Source organism: Diprion similis, chromosome 11, assembly GCF_021155765.1.
Source record: "Diprion similis isolate iyDipSimi1 chromosome 11, iyDipSimi1.1, whole genome shotgun sequence".
NCBI classification, from domain to species: Eukaryota; Metazoa; Arthropoda; class Insecta; order Hymenoptera; family Diprionidae; genus Diprion; species Diprion similis.
Window position 1 is genome coordinate 12110839 of NC_060115.1, and position 18550 is coordinate 12129388.

The 18550-nt window shown below is 36.3% G+C and overlaps 2 protein-coding genes across 5 annotated transcripts; one reads left to right on the forward strand and one right to left on the reverse strand.

The window, feature by feature from the left end:
• Positions 1–542: 542 nt before the first annotated feature.
• Positions 543–12001, reverse strand: LOC124412311 (putative sodium-coupled neutral amino acid transporter 11). 3 transcript variants are annotated; one of them, XM_046892070.1, is made up of 7 exons: positions 11686–12001; positions 8683–8736; positions 6953–7040; positions 5531–5740; positions 5085–5337; positions 3123–3471; positions 543–1516 (listed from the first exon to the last, which is right to left on the reverse strand). In XM_046892070.1, exons 1-7 carry the CDS (start codon positions 11755–11757, stop codon positions 1091–1093), a joined length of 1452 nt encoding a protein of 483 aa, XP_046748026.1. In that variant the 5' UTR covers positions 11758–12001; the 3' UTR covers positions 543–1090. The 3 variants fall into 3 exon arrangements, with proteins under 3 accessions (XP_046748026.1, XP_046748027.1, XP_046748028.1); XM_046892071.1 differs by lacking the exon at positions 8683–8736 and having other exon boundaries at positions 11686–12000; XM_046892072.1 differs by lacking the exons at positions 6953–7040; positions 8683–8736 and having other exon boundaries at positions 11686–12000.
• A 1408-nt stretch (positions 12002–13409) lies between these two features.
• LOC124412357 (C-mannosyltransferase dpy-19) lies at positions 13410–17830 on the forward strand. Of its 2 annotated transcripts, none has more exons than XM_046892160.1 (9): positions 13410–13649; positions 13778–13890; positions 14150–14287; positions 14383–14451; positions 14809–15156; positions 15283–16093; positions 16280–16442; positions 16538–16666; positions 16841–17830. In XM_046892160.1, exons 1-9 carry the CDS (start codon positions 13556–13558, stop codon positions 17043–17045), a joined length of 2070 nt encoding a protein of 689 aa, XP_046748116.1. In that variant the 5' UTR covers positions 13410–13555; the 3' UTR covers positions 17046–17830. The 2 variants fall into 2 exon arrangements, with proteins under 2 accessions (XP_046748116.1, XP_046748118.1); XM_046892162.1 differs by having other exon boundaries at positions 13545–13649; positions 13734–13890.
• Positions 17831–18550: the final 720 nt, after the last annotated feature.

Sequence of the window (18550 nt, forward strand, 5' to 3'; positions counted from 1 at the left end):
GCAATGACGAATATGCAATTGAATGGTACTGATCTTGTAGTTCATGTACACCTTAGCGCATGCATAACGTCGTACTGTCGCATTTTTTAATCTGCGGTGTGTTTGCTTCATTTTTGATTCAATTGAAAAACGAAAAAATCCGACCGACGTCATTTTTACTTTTCTGATTTATGTATGTTGTATATATATATATATATATATATAGTATATTATGCATCTAAATATTTCTCATGCAAAAACCAACTTGTCAATTTTCATTCTCATTCCAATAAAGGAAATCCTTTTCCGGACTACAATATTGAAATAACATAATTATACATATAGGTATATATAATGTATAATGTATACAATATATTACTTTGGCAATACGCATTTTGGTATAGCAGCGATTGTCGAACGTGACAAAATTCATTAAATATATATTTATACACACATAACAGTAATAATAATATTATTATCATCAACTGTGAACACTGTTGCTCATTTGTCGATTATTTATTTATTTATTTTTTTTTTCGTTTTTTTTTTCTTTCTTTCTTTTCTTCAAATATTTGTATACGATTTTTAACGATAATATTATTCCTTTCTATCTTTGTGCTCGGTAAATACTTTCTTATGGTCATCAATGGTCTGCTTCGAAGCGTCGATGGCACATACAACAGCTTCATAATTTTGAATATATGCATATATATAGGTATTCGAATATGTATAATAAACATATTCCATCCAATCAAAAATGATACTAGATTTGCAAGCATGAAACTATTAACCATATAGTGTATATAATGCGAAATCCACTATAAAACCTAAACTCAAAAATATGAAAATACGCTAATAATTATGTTTAAAAAAATAAAATAAAAACAATTATGTACATAGGTATTAGGTATATCAAAAGTCTCAAAAATTTGTAAAATGTTACTTATCATACGTAAAGCATTTCGGTTAGGCCGAGCAGAAAATGAGGTAAAATGAATCATAAAATAAATATTGTACAATAAACTGCGTTATTGCACGTATCGTGATACTGCACTCGTATGATGGCGGAATTATACGACATCAGAACAATATCGGCTTACATGCGAGATTATTATAAGACACCAGTTACCGGTTCCGTGGTGTTTAGAATGTCCGTCGAATTGTGACAGTAAGCAAGTGTTTTCCCGTGGAAACAGGAATCGGTCGAACCCGAGGTGAAGATGAGCAGCAGGAGTCCGGAAACGGCTGCGAATACTCCAGAAAGCATCAATCCCAAGGCGGGAAGCTTCTTCGCCGAAAACAGCGAGCCCTCTTCGAGTCTGAGGTAGCAAAGTGCGGGCAAAATGTAGGCCAGTGGTACTGCGGCCAGAATCCCATTGAGTTCGAGGACGACCCCGAGGCAGTCGGTTGACATTGAAATTAGGTATGTCACCCCTACGATGCTCAGAGTTATTATCAAGTACTTCCGGTCGGAGCCGGAAATGTAGGCATCGTGATTCTCCGTTTCGTCCGTACCCTTTATCGCGGTCATTAGAACCTGTTGAAACGAAATACACGTGACGAATTAGCGTCTGTCTCTGCTTAAAGTTTATGCATAGAAGAGTGAAATCATTTTCTATGTAATACAAATGTTGTTGAATGTTTTTAATGCAAACTCGATTAATTTTTATCGAATTTCTTCATATATTTGTTAACGAGAATTATACGCTCCAAGGAAAGTTTCATGTGATGAAGTTTCTGAAATGTTTGGAAAGTATAATATTTCAGCATTGTTATAACACCTGGTGGTTCTACTGAGAAAATCACATCATGGTGCCATGGTTTCGTTGAAAAAAATCAATATCAGGAAGGAAATTTGGACGTATAACAAATATCTTAACTCTGTCGCATGATTTAACGTGATCAGTTCATAATACAATTCAATTTTAACCTTATTTCGTTACGAATATTTTGTAAATAAGGCTATACTATGTACTTGAGTAAATTACCATGATCGCAGATTTCGGATTGTTCTTTAAACAGAACAATAAGATGGAATTTCCTTTTACCAATCAACAATTGAGATATTGTAGAATGGCACTTGTTATACGTGTTAATTAGAATCTGCAGGCAGTGACCTTTTTCACCACTTTACCGACCGTGCGAGCTAGTTTTAATTTTCTCTAGGAACTGTCATTCTATCAAGTGTAAATTACTGAATGCTGTATAGGACTCGTATTCAACCACCCGAATATGGCGTGATGGGAATTTTATATTTTCGTTCCAGCATTCCATGATTTACACCCGATAGAATGACAGTTGCTAGAGAAACCAATCGTAATTTGAAATGAAAACTAGCTACCACAGTCGGTAAAGTAGCGAAAAGGGTAGATTCTAATTAACACATATATTTGAGAATGACCAAAAATAATCGATTATTTTTTCTCCATAATCAAGTATAATCGATTAGTTTTCAAAGTCGATTAACCAACCGAATCGATTATTTTTCCTCGCAATAGGTTTTTGTTTTTTACTCCCATATACGAGTACAGTATTCGCAAGTGTATAGAAAATGCTGCTAATTTTCTATTCACCACAAAGAATTGTTCAGTAAACTGAAGTTTGATAGCAATCGCAACGGTTTGATATTTTCATACTTGAAATAAATGCACATTCGGTAGAACAGATTGTAAAATCGGTCCAACTACCTGAACAAATGTTAATGAAATAAATAATACTTATAATTTATTTTTTACGGCATGGGCATTGAAAAGTCCACTTTTTGTGGCGATTTTCGTTCCGTAAAGTGACGCTTTATACGGCCACGAACAAACTTGCGGAATAAAGTCTTTATTCCGCAGTTTTGATGCGCAGTTCGAAGTGCGCATCCCAAACTGCCGAATAAAGTAGCTTCGTTGAACAGATCGCGACACAACCTCACTCTTCGTTTTGCTTTTCAATGCCCATACCGTAAAAAATATTGTATGTGGCATGCCCGTAAACCGTTTTTGGCTCGGATAATTTCAGTACTCGGTTCCGGCTCGCTTCCGGCTCGCCTTCAGCTCGTCGTGAAATCTTTATCCTTGCCAAAAAAACAGGCGGTTTACGGGCATGCCACATAAATAGCTATATGCGCATATTCTACATTACATCGACATGCGTACCTCTCTAGTAACGAAACACTCGATAGGATAAGTGAGAAGTATCGTCCCACTGAACATGACCCTTGAGAGATTCATAAGATCGTCGTCCCAGCAGTAGTTCTCCATCAGATCGCCCTGGACATCGGCGGTGAAAGTGGCGTATCCAGCAATACCGAACGCAGCTGCAACGATGAACGACGTAAGAAGGGACCAGTGAGTGACAACGTCCCACTTTTCCTGTGTCACTCTTTCGATTGACCCGTAAATAAGGAAAGTGTTGTGATGGCACATGAATGCAAAAGCCATTATTCCCACCGCTGGAACGATTCCTGGAAGGTTGGCGAATCTCCAGCTGTCTTCGTGACTTGGCCTAATGATTGATAAATAGAATCTATAGATTGTACAATATGCATAATTTTTTTATTAAATACAGGAACAACAGTACAAATTCTTCGATGGCTAGCGTTCAGTATTATATGTATAATTATATCAGGTTCACAGTAAAAAATCCATGCAGGAAAAAATTTCTATCTATTCTCCGAAGTTTTGAGACCCAAACAGATATTCAAGAACAACTACTTTTAAGTTGCAAATTAACCGTTCATCTTATACGTTTTGTGTTCTTGCAAATAAATTCGGAGTAGGTGTTGATTTCTTAGGTCAAATGTAGAAAGATTTCGATTGAAATATTATCTTTTTGACGTTAAGAAAAAATCCAAAATGCTCGGCAACAACAAGAAATAAAAATGTATCGAAGTTTCGGAAATCTTTGGTACAGTCCGTTCGACAATGTTGTTGTGAAACCTCAACGTCTTTTCTCGAATAATCTGGATGAATATGGATGGTTACTTTTTATGTGTCGCGATGCACGGTCCGTCGAGATTTATCTTTAATCGCAGTGAACTCTCAGCTTCCACTCTGACGTAATGAAGTTTCAATCGCGGTGTTCCCCCTATTTTTCCATGCACATGAATCATTGAATGAAAAAAAAACTCGAACACCACTTTTTCTACCAGAATTTCAGCGCGCTTTTAAAACAAATATATTTTATGGATTAGACGAGGTGCTTTATTCAATTTTTTTCACATAAAGGGACCATATATAATAGATTAAGATGAAAGTTATCTTAAATAAAGGAGCGACAATCAAGACAATCGGTAATGAAAATGTGAAAAGTTTAATGATATCCAGACCAACATTCGAATGCCAAACCCGCTTACTACGAGGTAGATTATTACCCAACAATCATTTTAATCACATTGAATTTAATATATACAAACACTGGAAAGAGATAACCTTTCACCGATTGAACGTGCAAGCAGTTAATTTCGCGGCGATGAACATAATATGTCTTATTCCAATGACTACCCCTGTACCACTAAAATTATTTTGATGATGCTGTGCGCTCCATTCTCCTATAATCTGGTGATAAGTATACCTACTGCAGCAGACGAAAACAACAAAGTATTTTTCATTCCTTTGCTTGACCATGCAGTTCAGATATAACGTCAAATCATTGGTCAGCTCACGAACGTAACCCGATATCAAAAACCGTAAAGGTGAAGTTTCTTAAGGAAGAGTTTTAAGAAATTCGATCGTTTTCCACGTGACTTAGCTAGCGTAGGGTAAAGGGCCAGCTGTCGCCACGGATCAAGACAAAAGGAATTGTGAGCAGCCCAAGTTTCTTTGTGTATTTAATAAACCGTATTTAATAAACAATTTTCACATCCTTAGACGCATGGTTCACCCTAAGAAGTACGATGATTATGACTGTCAGACATTATTCAGCCTATAAGAGACAATACATGCTACACGTGTTGCAACATTTCTGATACGATGTTCGAGCAGCTGGAAATTCTTTTAACATAACTGTCTTAGTTCCAATAACTAAAGTTTAATTGAAATAAATCTACTATATACAGTAATTGATAATGGATCTGTAGCATGCATTCTATAATACGGAATTTAAGAATAAGTACTTACACTACTGACGCCAAGGTACCCATCCTAATGAAAATCGTAATCAGAATGAACCCCACGCAGACGAGAGATAGGAAAGAGATTTTCGCCAGTCTTGCTATGTTTCTGTAAAGACACAACGGTATCGTGATGCACAAGGTGGCTAGCAGGATGACGACCTGTCTTTTGGCGAAGATGTTCGTCTCATCGATGCCGGTTACCCTTATCAATACTTTGGTTACCGTATCTCCAACCACCACGTTGTAGGAGACCATTGCTGAAAAAGGAATGTGACAGTTTCGTTTAAATATCAAGATATTGTACAGCTGGATGAAAGATTGATTCCAAACTCAAGCGATTGAGATGAATTGAAGGCATTTTTACGAAAAACAATTAAAAGTAGTTCACAATTCAGATAAAGTTGCGCTCAAGTACGTTTCGGGACTTGTTCACTTGGTACGTTAACTCACCTATAAATGGGTACATGAACTGCAAGGCGGTGAGGATGTAAAAGCCAGGTCGTCCGAAACTGGCTCTCATTAGTCCTTGATAACTCATTTCCCCGCAGATATGACCGCTCCGAACCATAAGAATAAGGGAATAGTCGGTTAAAACTGCTACAAGGACTAGCAGCCCAAGTCCCATACCAAATCCAGCCTGATGTAAGGCGTAGGGTATACCTAAAATTAATTTTCACAATTAACAAGGTAACTCAAAACCCACAGTGGCTAACGGTAGTTCGAGGTCACTATACACTAGAACTCGTTTTCCATAGCATCAAAGTAGATTTAAAAATGTGCTCACGAGTTTGGAACATTCGTTTGTGAGTAGCTTTTCCATTTCGAATATATTGTACAACTAAATTGAAGGTAATACTGAAATTCGAAAATTGCTTGCCCTTTGCTTAATTACCCATCAAGACTGAACACGTTAAAGCTGTTAGTGCAGTGAGTGTTAGCTCCAAAATTGTACTCGTTGTTTGATGAAGGCTTATTTTTGATACAGCGAAATACTTTTAAGGTTTTAAATTTCAGCTATTCCTAAAGTGAGGAACATTTTTCTCTTTTCGATCGATGTGGTGGACAGCTGTTATGATCTCAGTTAGTCATTAAAGGAATTGCGATTATGAATATTCGTAACTTTTACGATACGGAAGTTATCTCACATTTCTACTATGATTATGTAGACATAATCTGTTTGTTGCACGTATACATAGCGGATAATCGTCAAAGATAACGATGTATTCACGCGTGATAATCTATATCAACCGTTCATATGTTTACACGCGAAAATGGTTGCAATTACAAGGAAAACTTTTTCAATGAAAATATCAGGTACACATTAAAATTTTTTACCTTAATTCAACTCTTAATTCAAATCTAATTTCTGTTTAAGATTTCTTTTTATAGTCCTTGAGTGTTTTAGGTTGCTTGATATTAGGTTATAGGTGCGTAAATTTTCAGCAGTATTTATTACAACGTATATTCTCAAACCTGAAAATTATTTAGTTAAAATTTTCTTCACAATTATGCAAAGAAAGTTTTTTAACCATAAACCCGTCATTTAATTTGTAATAATGTGGATTTGAGATGAACTAACCACTCATTTTCGAAAAGATATTGTAATCAAAGGACGCAAAATGTGTTCAGTACACATCTGTATTGCACACAAAATATCATACTCGTACAAGACTTGTAAAACCAGTTGCACTCGTATAACTGGATCATTCCAGACAGTGCAGATCATACATCTTACCCCGATCAGCGTTTGTGACATTATTTTTTGTTGAATAATAATCCCTTTGGCATCATGAATTCATAAAATATGACAAACGCTTTGTTTCTCGAGTACGAGAAAGTAATGAAATAATTATAATAATTATTATAGCATACCGATAACGCCGCTACCGATGATCGAATTGATGAAATTGAAACTAGCCAATGGAAGGCTGGTGAATTTTTCTGCATCTTCTTCGTCAGTCTGTAAAAGAACAAAGAATAATTGTAAGATATATACGTATATATCGGAAAATATCAGCGTGAGAAGAGTAGAAATATATGATTCAGATGTACCGTCGCCTAGAATGCGAGCGCGATAAGGAAAGAAGAGTGTGAGAAAATATGGATAAGAACCTATTACAATAGAGGCAAATTGTTAATTGGCAATCACCAGCGATTACACTCATGCAGATGCAAATTGATGCAGTCTCATCTCGTCTCCAGCTGATCTGTCTGCTTCGAGTTGAGAGTATGTAAAACCGATAGTATGTATAATCGAAATCACTGACCCAAGCCTATCTACATGGATATGGGTATAACATATGTATATAGATATATATATATATGTCCAAGATTATTCACCTGTGCACACTCGATAGTCTGGTCTATAGCTATGTAAATTACATATTTGTATGTACGGACCGAAGTTGTAGAGCAGATGGAAAATATCGAGGACAACTTGATCAGAGAAGTTCAATGAACATTATAATGACTCCAGTAAAGATATGAATCATGGAAATTTATACACACACAAGAGCGTGGTTGAACTGCTGCACGGAAAATTACTTATCTATTTCTTGAATATATAAAATCCCGGATGTTTCCATGCCTGAGAAGAAGAAGAAAAAACAGCTGATGACTTCTAATCGCGAAACTCGTTCGTATAAAATTGCTATGAATTTGCAGTGACTTCTTCTTGACTACTATTAGAAGAAACGGTGGTATAGCCGCGATCATAAGACCAGCGAACATAAAAGTGCGAATAAAAATTTCATATAAAGAAAAATAAAAAATGCTCTTTATTTGTCTGTATTGACTGTACTCGACTAAACTCACAACGATTATAACGACCGCTATAGTATACAGCTGATGTATCAAAGTAAACTTAGGATAGCGGTAATAGTTTGAAGACGTGTGTCATTTGTTATAAGAATAAAAAATAAGTAGAATATAAGAATTACTCTCTAATGTCAGATAAGGCTTAATACGAGCCTTTCAATAATTAGAGGGTACATTCAAGGGTGAAAAAACCGTTATTACACAAGAAATCCATTCATAAAAATAAAAAACTGTTAGTCACTGACAATGAGTCATACGGAATACTCTATGTAATCTATATATATTATGGACCAGTGTTTTTCAATCTTCTTGAATTCACGACCCCTTTGCGAGCAAAAGAACTGGCGCCCTTCCAGGTGCATAATAAAATTGTCAGTGATTTCAAAATCGACTTCTTTAATTAAATTTTTCTGTTGAGACTATACCTAAGAACTGCAACCCTTGCTTTTTACTTTTATCTGGCTTACACCCCCCCCCCCCCCCCCCCCCCCCCCCCCCCTCCACCCGATTTGGCGCCTCCTCTGGGGGTCACGACCCAGAGTTTGGAAAACACTGTCTTAAACATACGGTACTTCGGCATTACAAAACGCGTAGACTTATTGTAAGCATGATTTTTGCATACACTGATATTGATCAAATAGCAACGAAGCGAGTATCGTGGAGAATATACAGCATAACTATATTTTATACATTGATAAAAGTAATGTTAAGCGAGCAAATCATATAATAAACTTATATGCGGCATAACGACAGAGGTAAATCCTTAGCCTGAGTCTTGGCCTTACCCTGACCAGCTGCTTCATGTCGTCGTAGGTATCGTCCGATCCAAGACTGCCACCCTGTCGAATCGAATGATCAATGTATGATCCATCGCGCAATGAGACTATTTTCCCAAAATTACATGCATCATTAATCGTACATCACAATTATTCACCATAGTTTCGAATATAGTACGAAAATTTGCCGTCAACGCCCAGATGATGTAAGTATCTTTCATTTTAGTCGCTTGAGATGAATTGCCAATCAATCAGTAAAATTGGACGTGTAAAATTGTAATTAAAATTAAATGGTACTCGATTGACCCTTTGCAACGCCTATATTCGTCAACCAAATTAAGTTTTTATGTCAAATATAGCCTCCAATTATTACATTTTATCATTAAAATAGTAGTTTATAGCTATATAGTAGACCTACTAATTATATTATTTTGAATCTAGGTTCCTATTAGAGCTAATTTATTATGACTATTGCCTTGACTTTGACGGTATCCAACTGTGAGATATGAGATTCTGCAAAATGTGAGATAAACATAATTATATCGTCAAAGACTATTCAACTGCCCTTATCAAACTGTGCCATCAAGAAATACTGTCAAGTCAATCCAGTCTCTACTTCGAAGATATTCTCTCTTCCAGCAGTGCATACGCCCTCTTGAATCATCATAAAACGTGCTTGGTAAAAGCAAACTTTTTCGTTTAGTGGATAAGTATTACATAGAATATAATGTCTGAAATGATCGCATGTAGTACGTTTTTCCAATTCTGGAATGTTGACAGTTGTAAGCATTTTTTTTTCTAGAAATGAGGTCAGATGAAATATTGCACCCAGTATGTACGTGCAGCGCGTTGCGATAACTTGGTGGTAATAGTGACGGAAATGTAGGAGATGAAATTACTTTTGCAAGCCAAGGTTAAACATCACGACTGAAACTGCGACTCTTGTAACCCTTATGAAGTTAAACAGCGTTTTTATAAAATCTCAAATAATACCAAAGAACCCCACTGTGCTTTAAAGTGCATTCGTATGACGAATGATTGACTTCGGAAAGCAAGATTACGTTCAATCTTGTCACTACGTATGCATATGCATATTGGTGCTTATATGAAAGTTTGAATTGCTTGCACCAATCTGAGGAAATTTCCACTGACTAATATGTGTATACACTGCATGCTCTGAATTCACTGCCCAATAACAAAGACAGGTCCGACATTTCATTTATCAACTGTTACTGGAATTGTATATTATTCACTCACTAGAACTGCGAAGATGGTGCAGCTTCGTCAAAACCAAGTGATTTGATCATCGCGTCGGCACGACCGATTAACTTCGATAAAGTCATATTCGACATTTAACTGTAATTTTGCATGGAGAGATCATTTACAGAATAGTAACATTCGATATTTAGATGATCATTTTTTCAATGTTACACGCGCCAATAATTCATCTATGCTTATTAGGGTGCTTCAAAAAAAAATGTTTATTTTTCTTCAACTCTTACCCTCTCAAATGTTTCTATTTGATGTAAAAATATATACAATATACATTATGCATATAGAGATAACCGCGGCGTTTTAAAAAAATTTACAGAGACAATTTTCGCGTGTCTCGAGTATAATCAAAACTCATCAGCATGGCATATCAGCTTGCACCATAAAATATTTATTCGTCTACGTATGACGATGAGTTTGCGTTCGCTATGCATGGTGTCACATGTGGAAGTGAAACACGATGCTGGGTTGTATAAGGTTTACAGACTCGTAAACCACTTAGTACGATAATAATTAATGGTATATTCTGCGCTAGTTTAATCGGAATAGCAATTATACTTCGCTTGCAACCTACATTTAAGTGTGAAATTAGCTTGTGGTCGGAAGTGGTAACACAACCAAAGAGAATCCAATATAAGTCTAATGCTTGATGTTACATATATTACATTACATAACATGTGCTAAACTGCTTGTGGTCTTAATTCATGGAAAATAGAATTGAAACTAGAAGAAGGAAAAAGTTGAGAACATTTTCACGGAGTAAACGGAATAGAAGTAGGTCAAGATAAGCGAGCATCAGGCAATTCAAATCAAAATCTTTTTTTAAATATTATGTAGGTGTAAGTACCTACGCCGCGTATTCCTTTCCAGGCTCGAAAATTATGTGCATAAGTGCGAGGTTAAGATTCGTTCCGCATAAATAAAAAAACATATTGATTTCCAAATTGAACCCAGGCATCTCGAAATGAAGCGGAAATGAATCTCGCAGGCGCTATTTCAATTTCTGTGCTCAAGCATTCCTGGAATTTAATAAAGAGCCCTCCTCTGAGCAGGAACGGGGAATCAAAATTTCTTATCCACAGAATAATGTGGCGTTGAAATATGAATGGAAGCACACTGCATTGTAATTGTTTCATCATTAAAACAATTTCCTAAATACAGTATTTATATAAAAAAATTATCAAAGATTGTTTTCATCGAAGAGATATTAAGTGGAATCGCCGTTTCTAAGGCAATGAATTTTAAACTCTGTCAACTGGCAAGTTTAGCAGCTTTTCCGATTTTAACACAATTACAATTCATGGTCGGGGTTTTATACGTTGAAGTATCACCGTGACATTCGCTTACATAAAGAGCTGCATTAAACACATGTCGGTGTAACGTAGTTTAGACACATCATACCAAGGCGGCGTAAAATCCGCATTTAGAAGATGGTTAAAACTGTGACTGAACGTTGACGAGACGTATTGACGACCCTATAGAAGCGCGAAAAACTTCACCACTAATAGAATTGCTTATATTACACAGACTACGTCTCCATCGCACCCTAAATCTAGTGTCCAGACATCCTGAGGCAACAACAGTACTGGTGCATTATTGTGTGAGACTGTTTTCTTTTGTAGATTGTGTAATCCTATTTTAGATCAAGATTTAAGCGTACGATGATGACGTAGTGATAGATGCTGATATATATGATAATCGTATAAATATAAGATTGTCAGTAAATATGTTTTTACTTACATCTTCGAAATTCTTTCTTGCGTCTAAGATATAGCTCTTTTCGTTAACGCGATCCGGACTAACGAGCGCCATAGTTGTAACAAAATTATATGTTTAAGGAAAATATTTAACAAATGAGAACTATTATCGGTGAGTTTCGATGTGGGTAAATTTTGACAGGTCTAGGCGCCGCGCGGGCCTAAAAGGAAGTGTGCGTTTGACTCGAATAATAGAAGTTTATTGATTGTGCGGCGCAACTCTGTAACACGTTATATGTCTACGTTGGAACAAGCAAGCTAGTGCGCAATGTCGTTCACCGCGCCTCGCAAACGACACGACCGACGTCGAGCTTCGCGGCTCTGACGAGGCTAGGCTCGAGAACCCGCGATCCTCTGTCCGTCGATCGGAGCGATCGATCTCCGTCGGTTCGTTGCTCGACGAGATCTAAATCTTATATCCAACTATCCAACCACCGGCGTCGGCCGTGGTTGGAGAGATTCAAATTCAAATTGATCTGCGGAGGGGATAAAGCCTTTTATTATTATTATTTCAAGCCTCACAACCAATCGGAAATATCAATATTCAGCGGGTATAACATTCGTAATACATTTTTGAGTGACGGCAATTGGGAAGTGCGGGAAATTAATCGTTTCTTGAAAACTGTACATCATCACATTCCACCCTGAGATAATATTTTCTTCGACTAAGTGAATCCGGGGGTAATTCTCTGGCTCTGCACTTATCGAACCGTTTGAAAGGATCTCAATGGAAATTGAGTCGGCATAACAGGAAACTGCAATTTCCCCGTGGCACTTTGATTTACCGCGCCCTTACCCGCAGATCAAAGTCCATAAGGTTAGCAGTCAACGCTTAAGATATTGAATTGTTAGGGACAGATTCATCTTTATTCCTCAACAGAACAAGCTACTGTTGGAAGTATCATTGGTGTACTTCCTGAGTGGGTCACATCACAAAACCTCGAAATTGAAGTTCGCCTATTGGCGGGTGATCGACGCTCATTTCTTACGCACATTCGAAACGACTGATTCTATGTATATCAGTACTCGAAGCAGCTTGATTGCAAGAAACCAGAGACGGAACAAAATACAGTAAGGGACGGTAAGACGATAAGCTGCGATTTTGCCGTTTTATAATCGCAAGAAATCACAGTGCATAAGCACTGCAAGCCCCATAAGTGAGTCAACAATAAGTTGAGTGAAAATTCTCAGTCAACGCTGCCATTTCCTCTGCGCCCTTCATTCCCTTTAATTACTTTTAATCGAATACACATGGCTCATTCTTTTTAGCAATTTTCAGTCAACACTTAAGATTACATTTCACGCCCCAGTGACGGAAGTTCACATTTCAACCAGCATTTTATTTAAGAAAATATAGCCGTGGTCAATATATTCTGCCGTTTCAGCGGGCCAAGTGGATTGAGTGTTTGCCGGTAATTTATGTAATTTATAGATTTTGTCGATAAGCAGAGACTTTGCTGTGGTATCCGGTCGATAATAGTAGATTCAATGTTTCCTTCTAACGCACAAAATAGGAAAGGACAGAACATTCGGTCGGTATGTCAATCAGTCGTGCTGGAACTACAGACCGCCAACTGATCTAATGTAATTTTTGTCGCACATTAATCTCGTAAGTGTTGACTCTCTTTAAAAAAATATATTCGCTCAGTGGACGGTGCATTTGAGTCAACGTTGAATGAAATACTTTTATCATCTGAACATCCGCGGTGAACCGTCATGTTCTGACGAACTTCGAAGAATCCAACAAACTGTGCAGGGAACTGAAGTATCGACTGACCAGTAAAATGTGTAGAGGCACCTCTCTGTGGTAATCGTTTACCCAATGGCTGTTCGTCGCATGACGATGTTTAAACATGGCGACGCGGAATGACAGAAAACGAAAAAGTAATGAAAAAACTACAAAACATTTGTCTAGCTTTTACGGAAAGACGTGGATAATAATCTTAGGTAAGACCATTGCATATGCAAAGTGATAGATCACTTTGGGGCCGTGAAGATCGGTAGTTAACCTTTTCGGATTGATTACTACAGCCAACTACAGTCAGATTGATGCACTACTTTCAATTGTTTAACAGCTATTTTCCTCGCGCCTCTCCACCACATTCATGTATCAACACTATTTGAAAATGATCGACACTTCTCTCACTTGTCTGAGGTGGAAAGAGAGATGTCCTTCAGAACGGAAATGGTAATCAATTATCAACACTCATGTACACAGGCAAACAAAAGTTTGATAACTTGCCACTATTTTCTAGAATTTCTAGATGACTATGTATGGCATTGGCAGACTTACCAAAAATAGCACTAAATTATAGACATTCATTTTTTTTCCTTTTCAAAGAATTCTCATGTAACTCTCAAAGAAATGCTGTCAAGTAATCAAGCTTCAAATTTACGCATGTGAGAATAATAGGGCCGCAATATTTTTACTCTCTTATTTGTTTCAGGGGATGTACTATTCTTACTACAAAACTATTGTCGAGTCTGAAACATTCTCTGAAGGATTACACAAGATTAGGCACGACAATTTGACCGAGTATCCAAACACTATCAATGCTATTAAAAAGTATAATTTGTTTCCAGAGGTATTCTTTTAGCTCTTAGCTCTTTTGTATTAATTGATTCAACTCGGCTAATTTTTTTTATTACTTACACTGATTTCTGTTCTTTCAATTTCTAGGTTGCTATTGGTCTACTGTACCACAATTTCAAATGGCTAGGTTTGATCCCAGCACGATTATGCTGGCAGGTATGTAAATCATACTTTTATCCTGTAACAATTCCGCTCCAAAAATGTGTTCAAATATCTCTGAAATTTTATACCCAAGTAAAACTTCCTTACAATGTTCTGATTTATTTCGACGATTGCCAATTCGCAGACTTTCAGGATAGGTTTTTAGAAAATGAGCAGGTTGAAAACGTATTCAGAAAAAAAAACAAGAAAACAAAAAAACTACAGGGGTTATCAAAGAAATATTAATTTTCAACTTTCTCCATTCGTTTCAATATTTCTGAATTGAAGTTCCATAGAAGTTCTTAATTCACAAGCTTTTTCAGACTCTAATCTCAAATATATCACAATATCTTTAACTCTTGTTTATTTCAGATTGAACGTGGAGAAGGTTTGTCTCCTGTGACAAGTTGTGAAGGCTTAGGGGAGCCAATCTATTTTTACTTGGAAGTTGTTTGGTATTGTGCCTCTGCCACAGTGGCAGTACTCTTTCTGTATGCCGTCAACCTAAGTGATTCCATCTATGGTGGTCTGATAGCAGTCGCTTTGTTCTTCTACAATCATAACGACTGTACCAGAGTTCAATGGACGCCACCATTACGTGAGAATTTTGCCTACCCTATATTACTGTGTCAGATGTTTAACGTAACAGCTATACTAAGAAAGTATGCGAAGAACCGAAAAATCGTCTGGAACGATATTCATCAAGATACACCAAGCAGGGTAAATTGATTTTCACGTTACCTACTCTTACTGAGTCCATTACAGCCGATATATTTCATACTTTCTTATACCAATTCTAATACCAAATTACATGCTCTGCTATTCCAAAGTATATCTATTTTTCAGGACATGGTTATGTGTACCCTACTGAGTTTGCTGTGCTGGCAATTTTCGCAATTCGTATTTGCCACTCAGCTATTTGCGCTGTTGATATTAAAGTGGTTGAAAATAATTCCCAACGAACTGTACCTGAAACTATGTCTTATACACGCTGTGCCAGTAACAATGTTTATTTTCTGGACACAGAGCAATTTGCTTCTTTGTTCTTTGTACACTTGCATGTTGATTGCAAGCACTATTTGCTCTGTTTTGAGCACCAAGCTACCACGTACTATAGCGCTGCCTATCGACGTCGCGAGCACTATATTTGGGATGCAATTTCTGAAATTTTTTTTGCTAAACTCAGATGACGATGGACATATTTTTGATATTTTACTATCAAAGTTTACTAATTATAAAACGTTTCACACAATGTTGTATACTTGTTCTAGTGAATTTGACTTTTTAGGATATGACACCTATGAAGCCATAGTAAAAACATTTCTTTTACCAACAGTCATAATGTCGGGTATTTTAGTTTTGTACTATTGGTACAGATGTTTCAATACAGACGGTTTTCCCAATTGTATCGAAATGGACGTCGCCTATAATGTTCTGCAAACAGGAGCATTTATAATTATGGCAATTCTTATAATGCGGTTGAAACTTTTCATGACACCACATCTCTGTATCATGGCCAGTATAGTAACAAGCAAACGATACTTGGAAAAAGTTGAAATTCGGAACCCAAATATTCGTGCCTCTTTATTGGTTCTACTATTTGCCTGTATGTCGTATACTGGAGTCCAGCGTCTTTACGAAGAACATGGATTCGTTGGTATGAAGATTTTTAAATTCCATTATTTACCTGAAAGAACAGTCATTTTCTTTACGGGATTCTTCATTCCTTTGTGAAGATCCAGTCTGGTTACTTCAGTGTATTTCGGATCCATCATAATAATTTCTGGCAATGACTTGGCTACTTTATCTTTAAAATGGATACATTTTGAATTCTATGTTACAGGGGAATACAGTAATATTGAACAAGAACAACTACTAGACTGGATACAGAAGAATACACCAAGCAACGCTGTATTTGCTGGTAAAATGTCGTTAATGGCAAATATTATGCTGTCTACCAGAAGGCCTATTGTTAATAATCCCTATTACGAAGATAAAGAGATGAGGTCCGTAGAGCCATCAGAATAACACAATGAATAACTGAATAATAGCAATACTATAACTCATTTGTTACTGGTTCACTTGTGTCCTCTGCTTTCAGAGATCGTACCTTGAAGGTATATGAGATATTCAGTAGAAAAGATGTGTCGACGGTTTATGAAACCTTGATGGAAATGAAGGTTGACTACGTTGTTATGGAAGAAACTTACTGTTACGATGCTGGTAATCCGTGAGTATAATTTTATTTCAATTACTGAGCTTTCAATATGCTTATAGTATTTATCATTATTACCAATCATAGTCATTCCTTACTTTCTTGAGCTAAATATTACTTTATAGTTTATTCATAACTCAGCCTGTTAAAGACATTGTAACATTTTTACTCAAAATCATCATTCTATAGAAAGCTGGGATGCAAAATCACGGATCTATGGGACATGGTGGACAAACGTAATCAAAGGAGACCGTCGGTGTGCCCGATTTTGTGTCGAGGAAACTCATACCCATTTCGAAGAGTATTTGTAAATGGTCGTTACGTTGTATTGCGTTTAGAACGATCCATGTCTGTGGAATTGAAACCAAAAATCACGGAGTATTATCAATTTTGAATTTGTAGATTGAGATAGAAAGATATTCTGTATGGCTATGAAAGCAGAGAATTTAAAAACTCTGATGTGATCGGCAAATCTTATGAATTGAAAAAAATAGGGAAATGTTGAAATTTGTTCTGTGGTAAAGTTATTTATAGCAAAATGTACGTGAAAGTACCGTAATAGCTCAGCCACATGGGATTCTCAGTTCCCACCAAAGTTAGTGCTTAGTTGACGATGTTGCTTTTTGTAATAGTTAATAATATCTTCAACGCGTTTGAAAAATTCAAACTTGACAATTTTCAACACCTTTTGCGATGAACATTTATTATGAGTTTATGTAGAGAAACCATTGAGTTTTGACTGGGAATTCTAAAGAAGTCAGGAAACTTCTAATCTCATTCTTTATCGCCACTCTCTTTTTGAAAAACCGTGCAGCTGAGTCATTTTTGAATAACGTGACCCTAGGGTGTGGACCATGTTTGGTAAAATTATATTAGAAACGTTTGATTGTAATTAAAGAAAATGTGTCAATGAATGAGAAATACAGAGTGATTGTCATTTGAATCAAGAATTATAATAAATTTATGAAAGTATTCAATCATGAGAGTCAAATATCATTAGGAATGATTGTTGAATTTTATTTATGTGATAAAACATATTAATTATAGAGTTAATATATGCAACTCTAGAGCTCGAGTGGAAGGGGCTACGACCTGGGGTTTTCAAAATAAATTCTCTCGTCGGTTACTTTTTGTCTGGCCTTTTCAATAATCTTTTTAACAAAAAATTCAGGAGATATGAGACGCAGCTCTTCATACTTATTTTCTATATTATAATGAAAATTTCATCTAGTTTGGCGTTCATAATGTGTATTTCAGAGATAAAAAATTTCTGAAGACGAAGCAATTACTCAGATTCCTTGTGACAACGAGTTTAACTTCGACAGTATCTAATGAAAAATAGTTTCAGGCCACCCAGTTCCTCATAAATGACTGTGAAAGTTAAGGTATAAGTATTTCGTCAATTCGTGGAGGTATAATAGTATTATATAGCATGGTTGTTCTTCCTACCGAAGAGTTCTTCGGATACAAATACATCTTCCATAGGCTAGAAACAAGATATGCCAAATGTTAGATAAAGTAATCCTGCCGAGAGCGTATTACAAGTCTTAATATAAGGTAACTGGCAACAAATTGCGTGGAGAATATTTATTAGCATACGATCAATTTTATGAGATATTTGGTCAATAACTCACAACGAAAGTATTTTTATTTTTTTTTTAATTAAATGTACTATAGGTCGAACTGTATAAAATGGAAATCGGTAGAGGAGAAACAAAACGAAAAATTTAATCATTCAAGGATTGTAATAATCGTGTTATAATTATACTGGACTACTGAACTATCGGTGAACGCTTAATAATTAGTGTTAATATTAATAAATATTTTTATTCAAACGAGTTACGTCCTTTGCAAGATGCACCTACTTCTGGTAATTTAATTTTAGTTTTATCTATGTTC

Coding starts and splice junctions, on each gene's coding strand:
- LOC124412311 (XM_046892070.1), bottom strand. CDS start 11,757: ATGGCGCTCGTTAGTCCGGATCGCGTTAACGAAAAGAGCTATATCTTA. Junction 8,737..11,685: donor CAAGAAAGAATTTCGAAGAT/GTAAGTAAAAAC, acceptor TCGATTCGACAG/GGTGGCAGTCTTGGATCGGA. Junction 5,741..6,952: donor CATCGGTAGCGGCGTTATCG/GTATGCTATAAT, acceptor AATTAATTTTAG/GTATACCCTACGCCTTACAT.
- LOC124412357 (XM_046892160.1), top strand. CDS start 13,556: ATGGCGACGCGGAATGACAGAAAACGAAAAAGTAATGAAAAAACTACA. Junction 13,650..13,777: donor GACGTGGATAATAATCTTAG/GTAAGACCATTG, acceptor ATTGTTTAACAG/CTATTTTCCTCGCGCCTCTC. Junction 16,667..16,840: donor TGTTACGATGCTGGTAATCC/GTGAGTATAATT, acceptor ATCATTCTATAG/AAAGCTGGGATGCAAAATCA.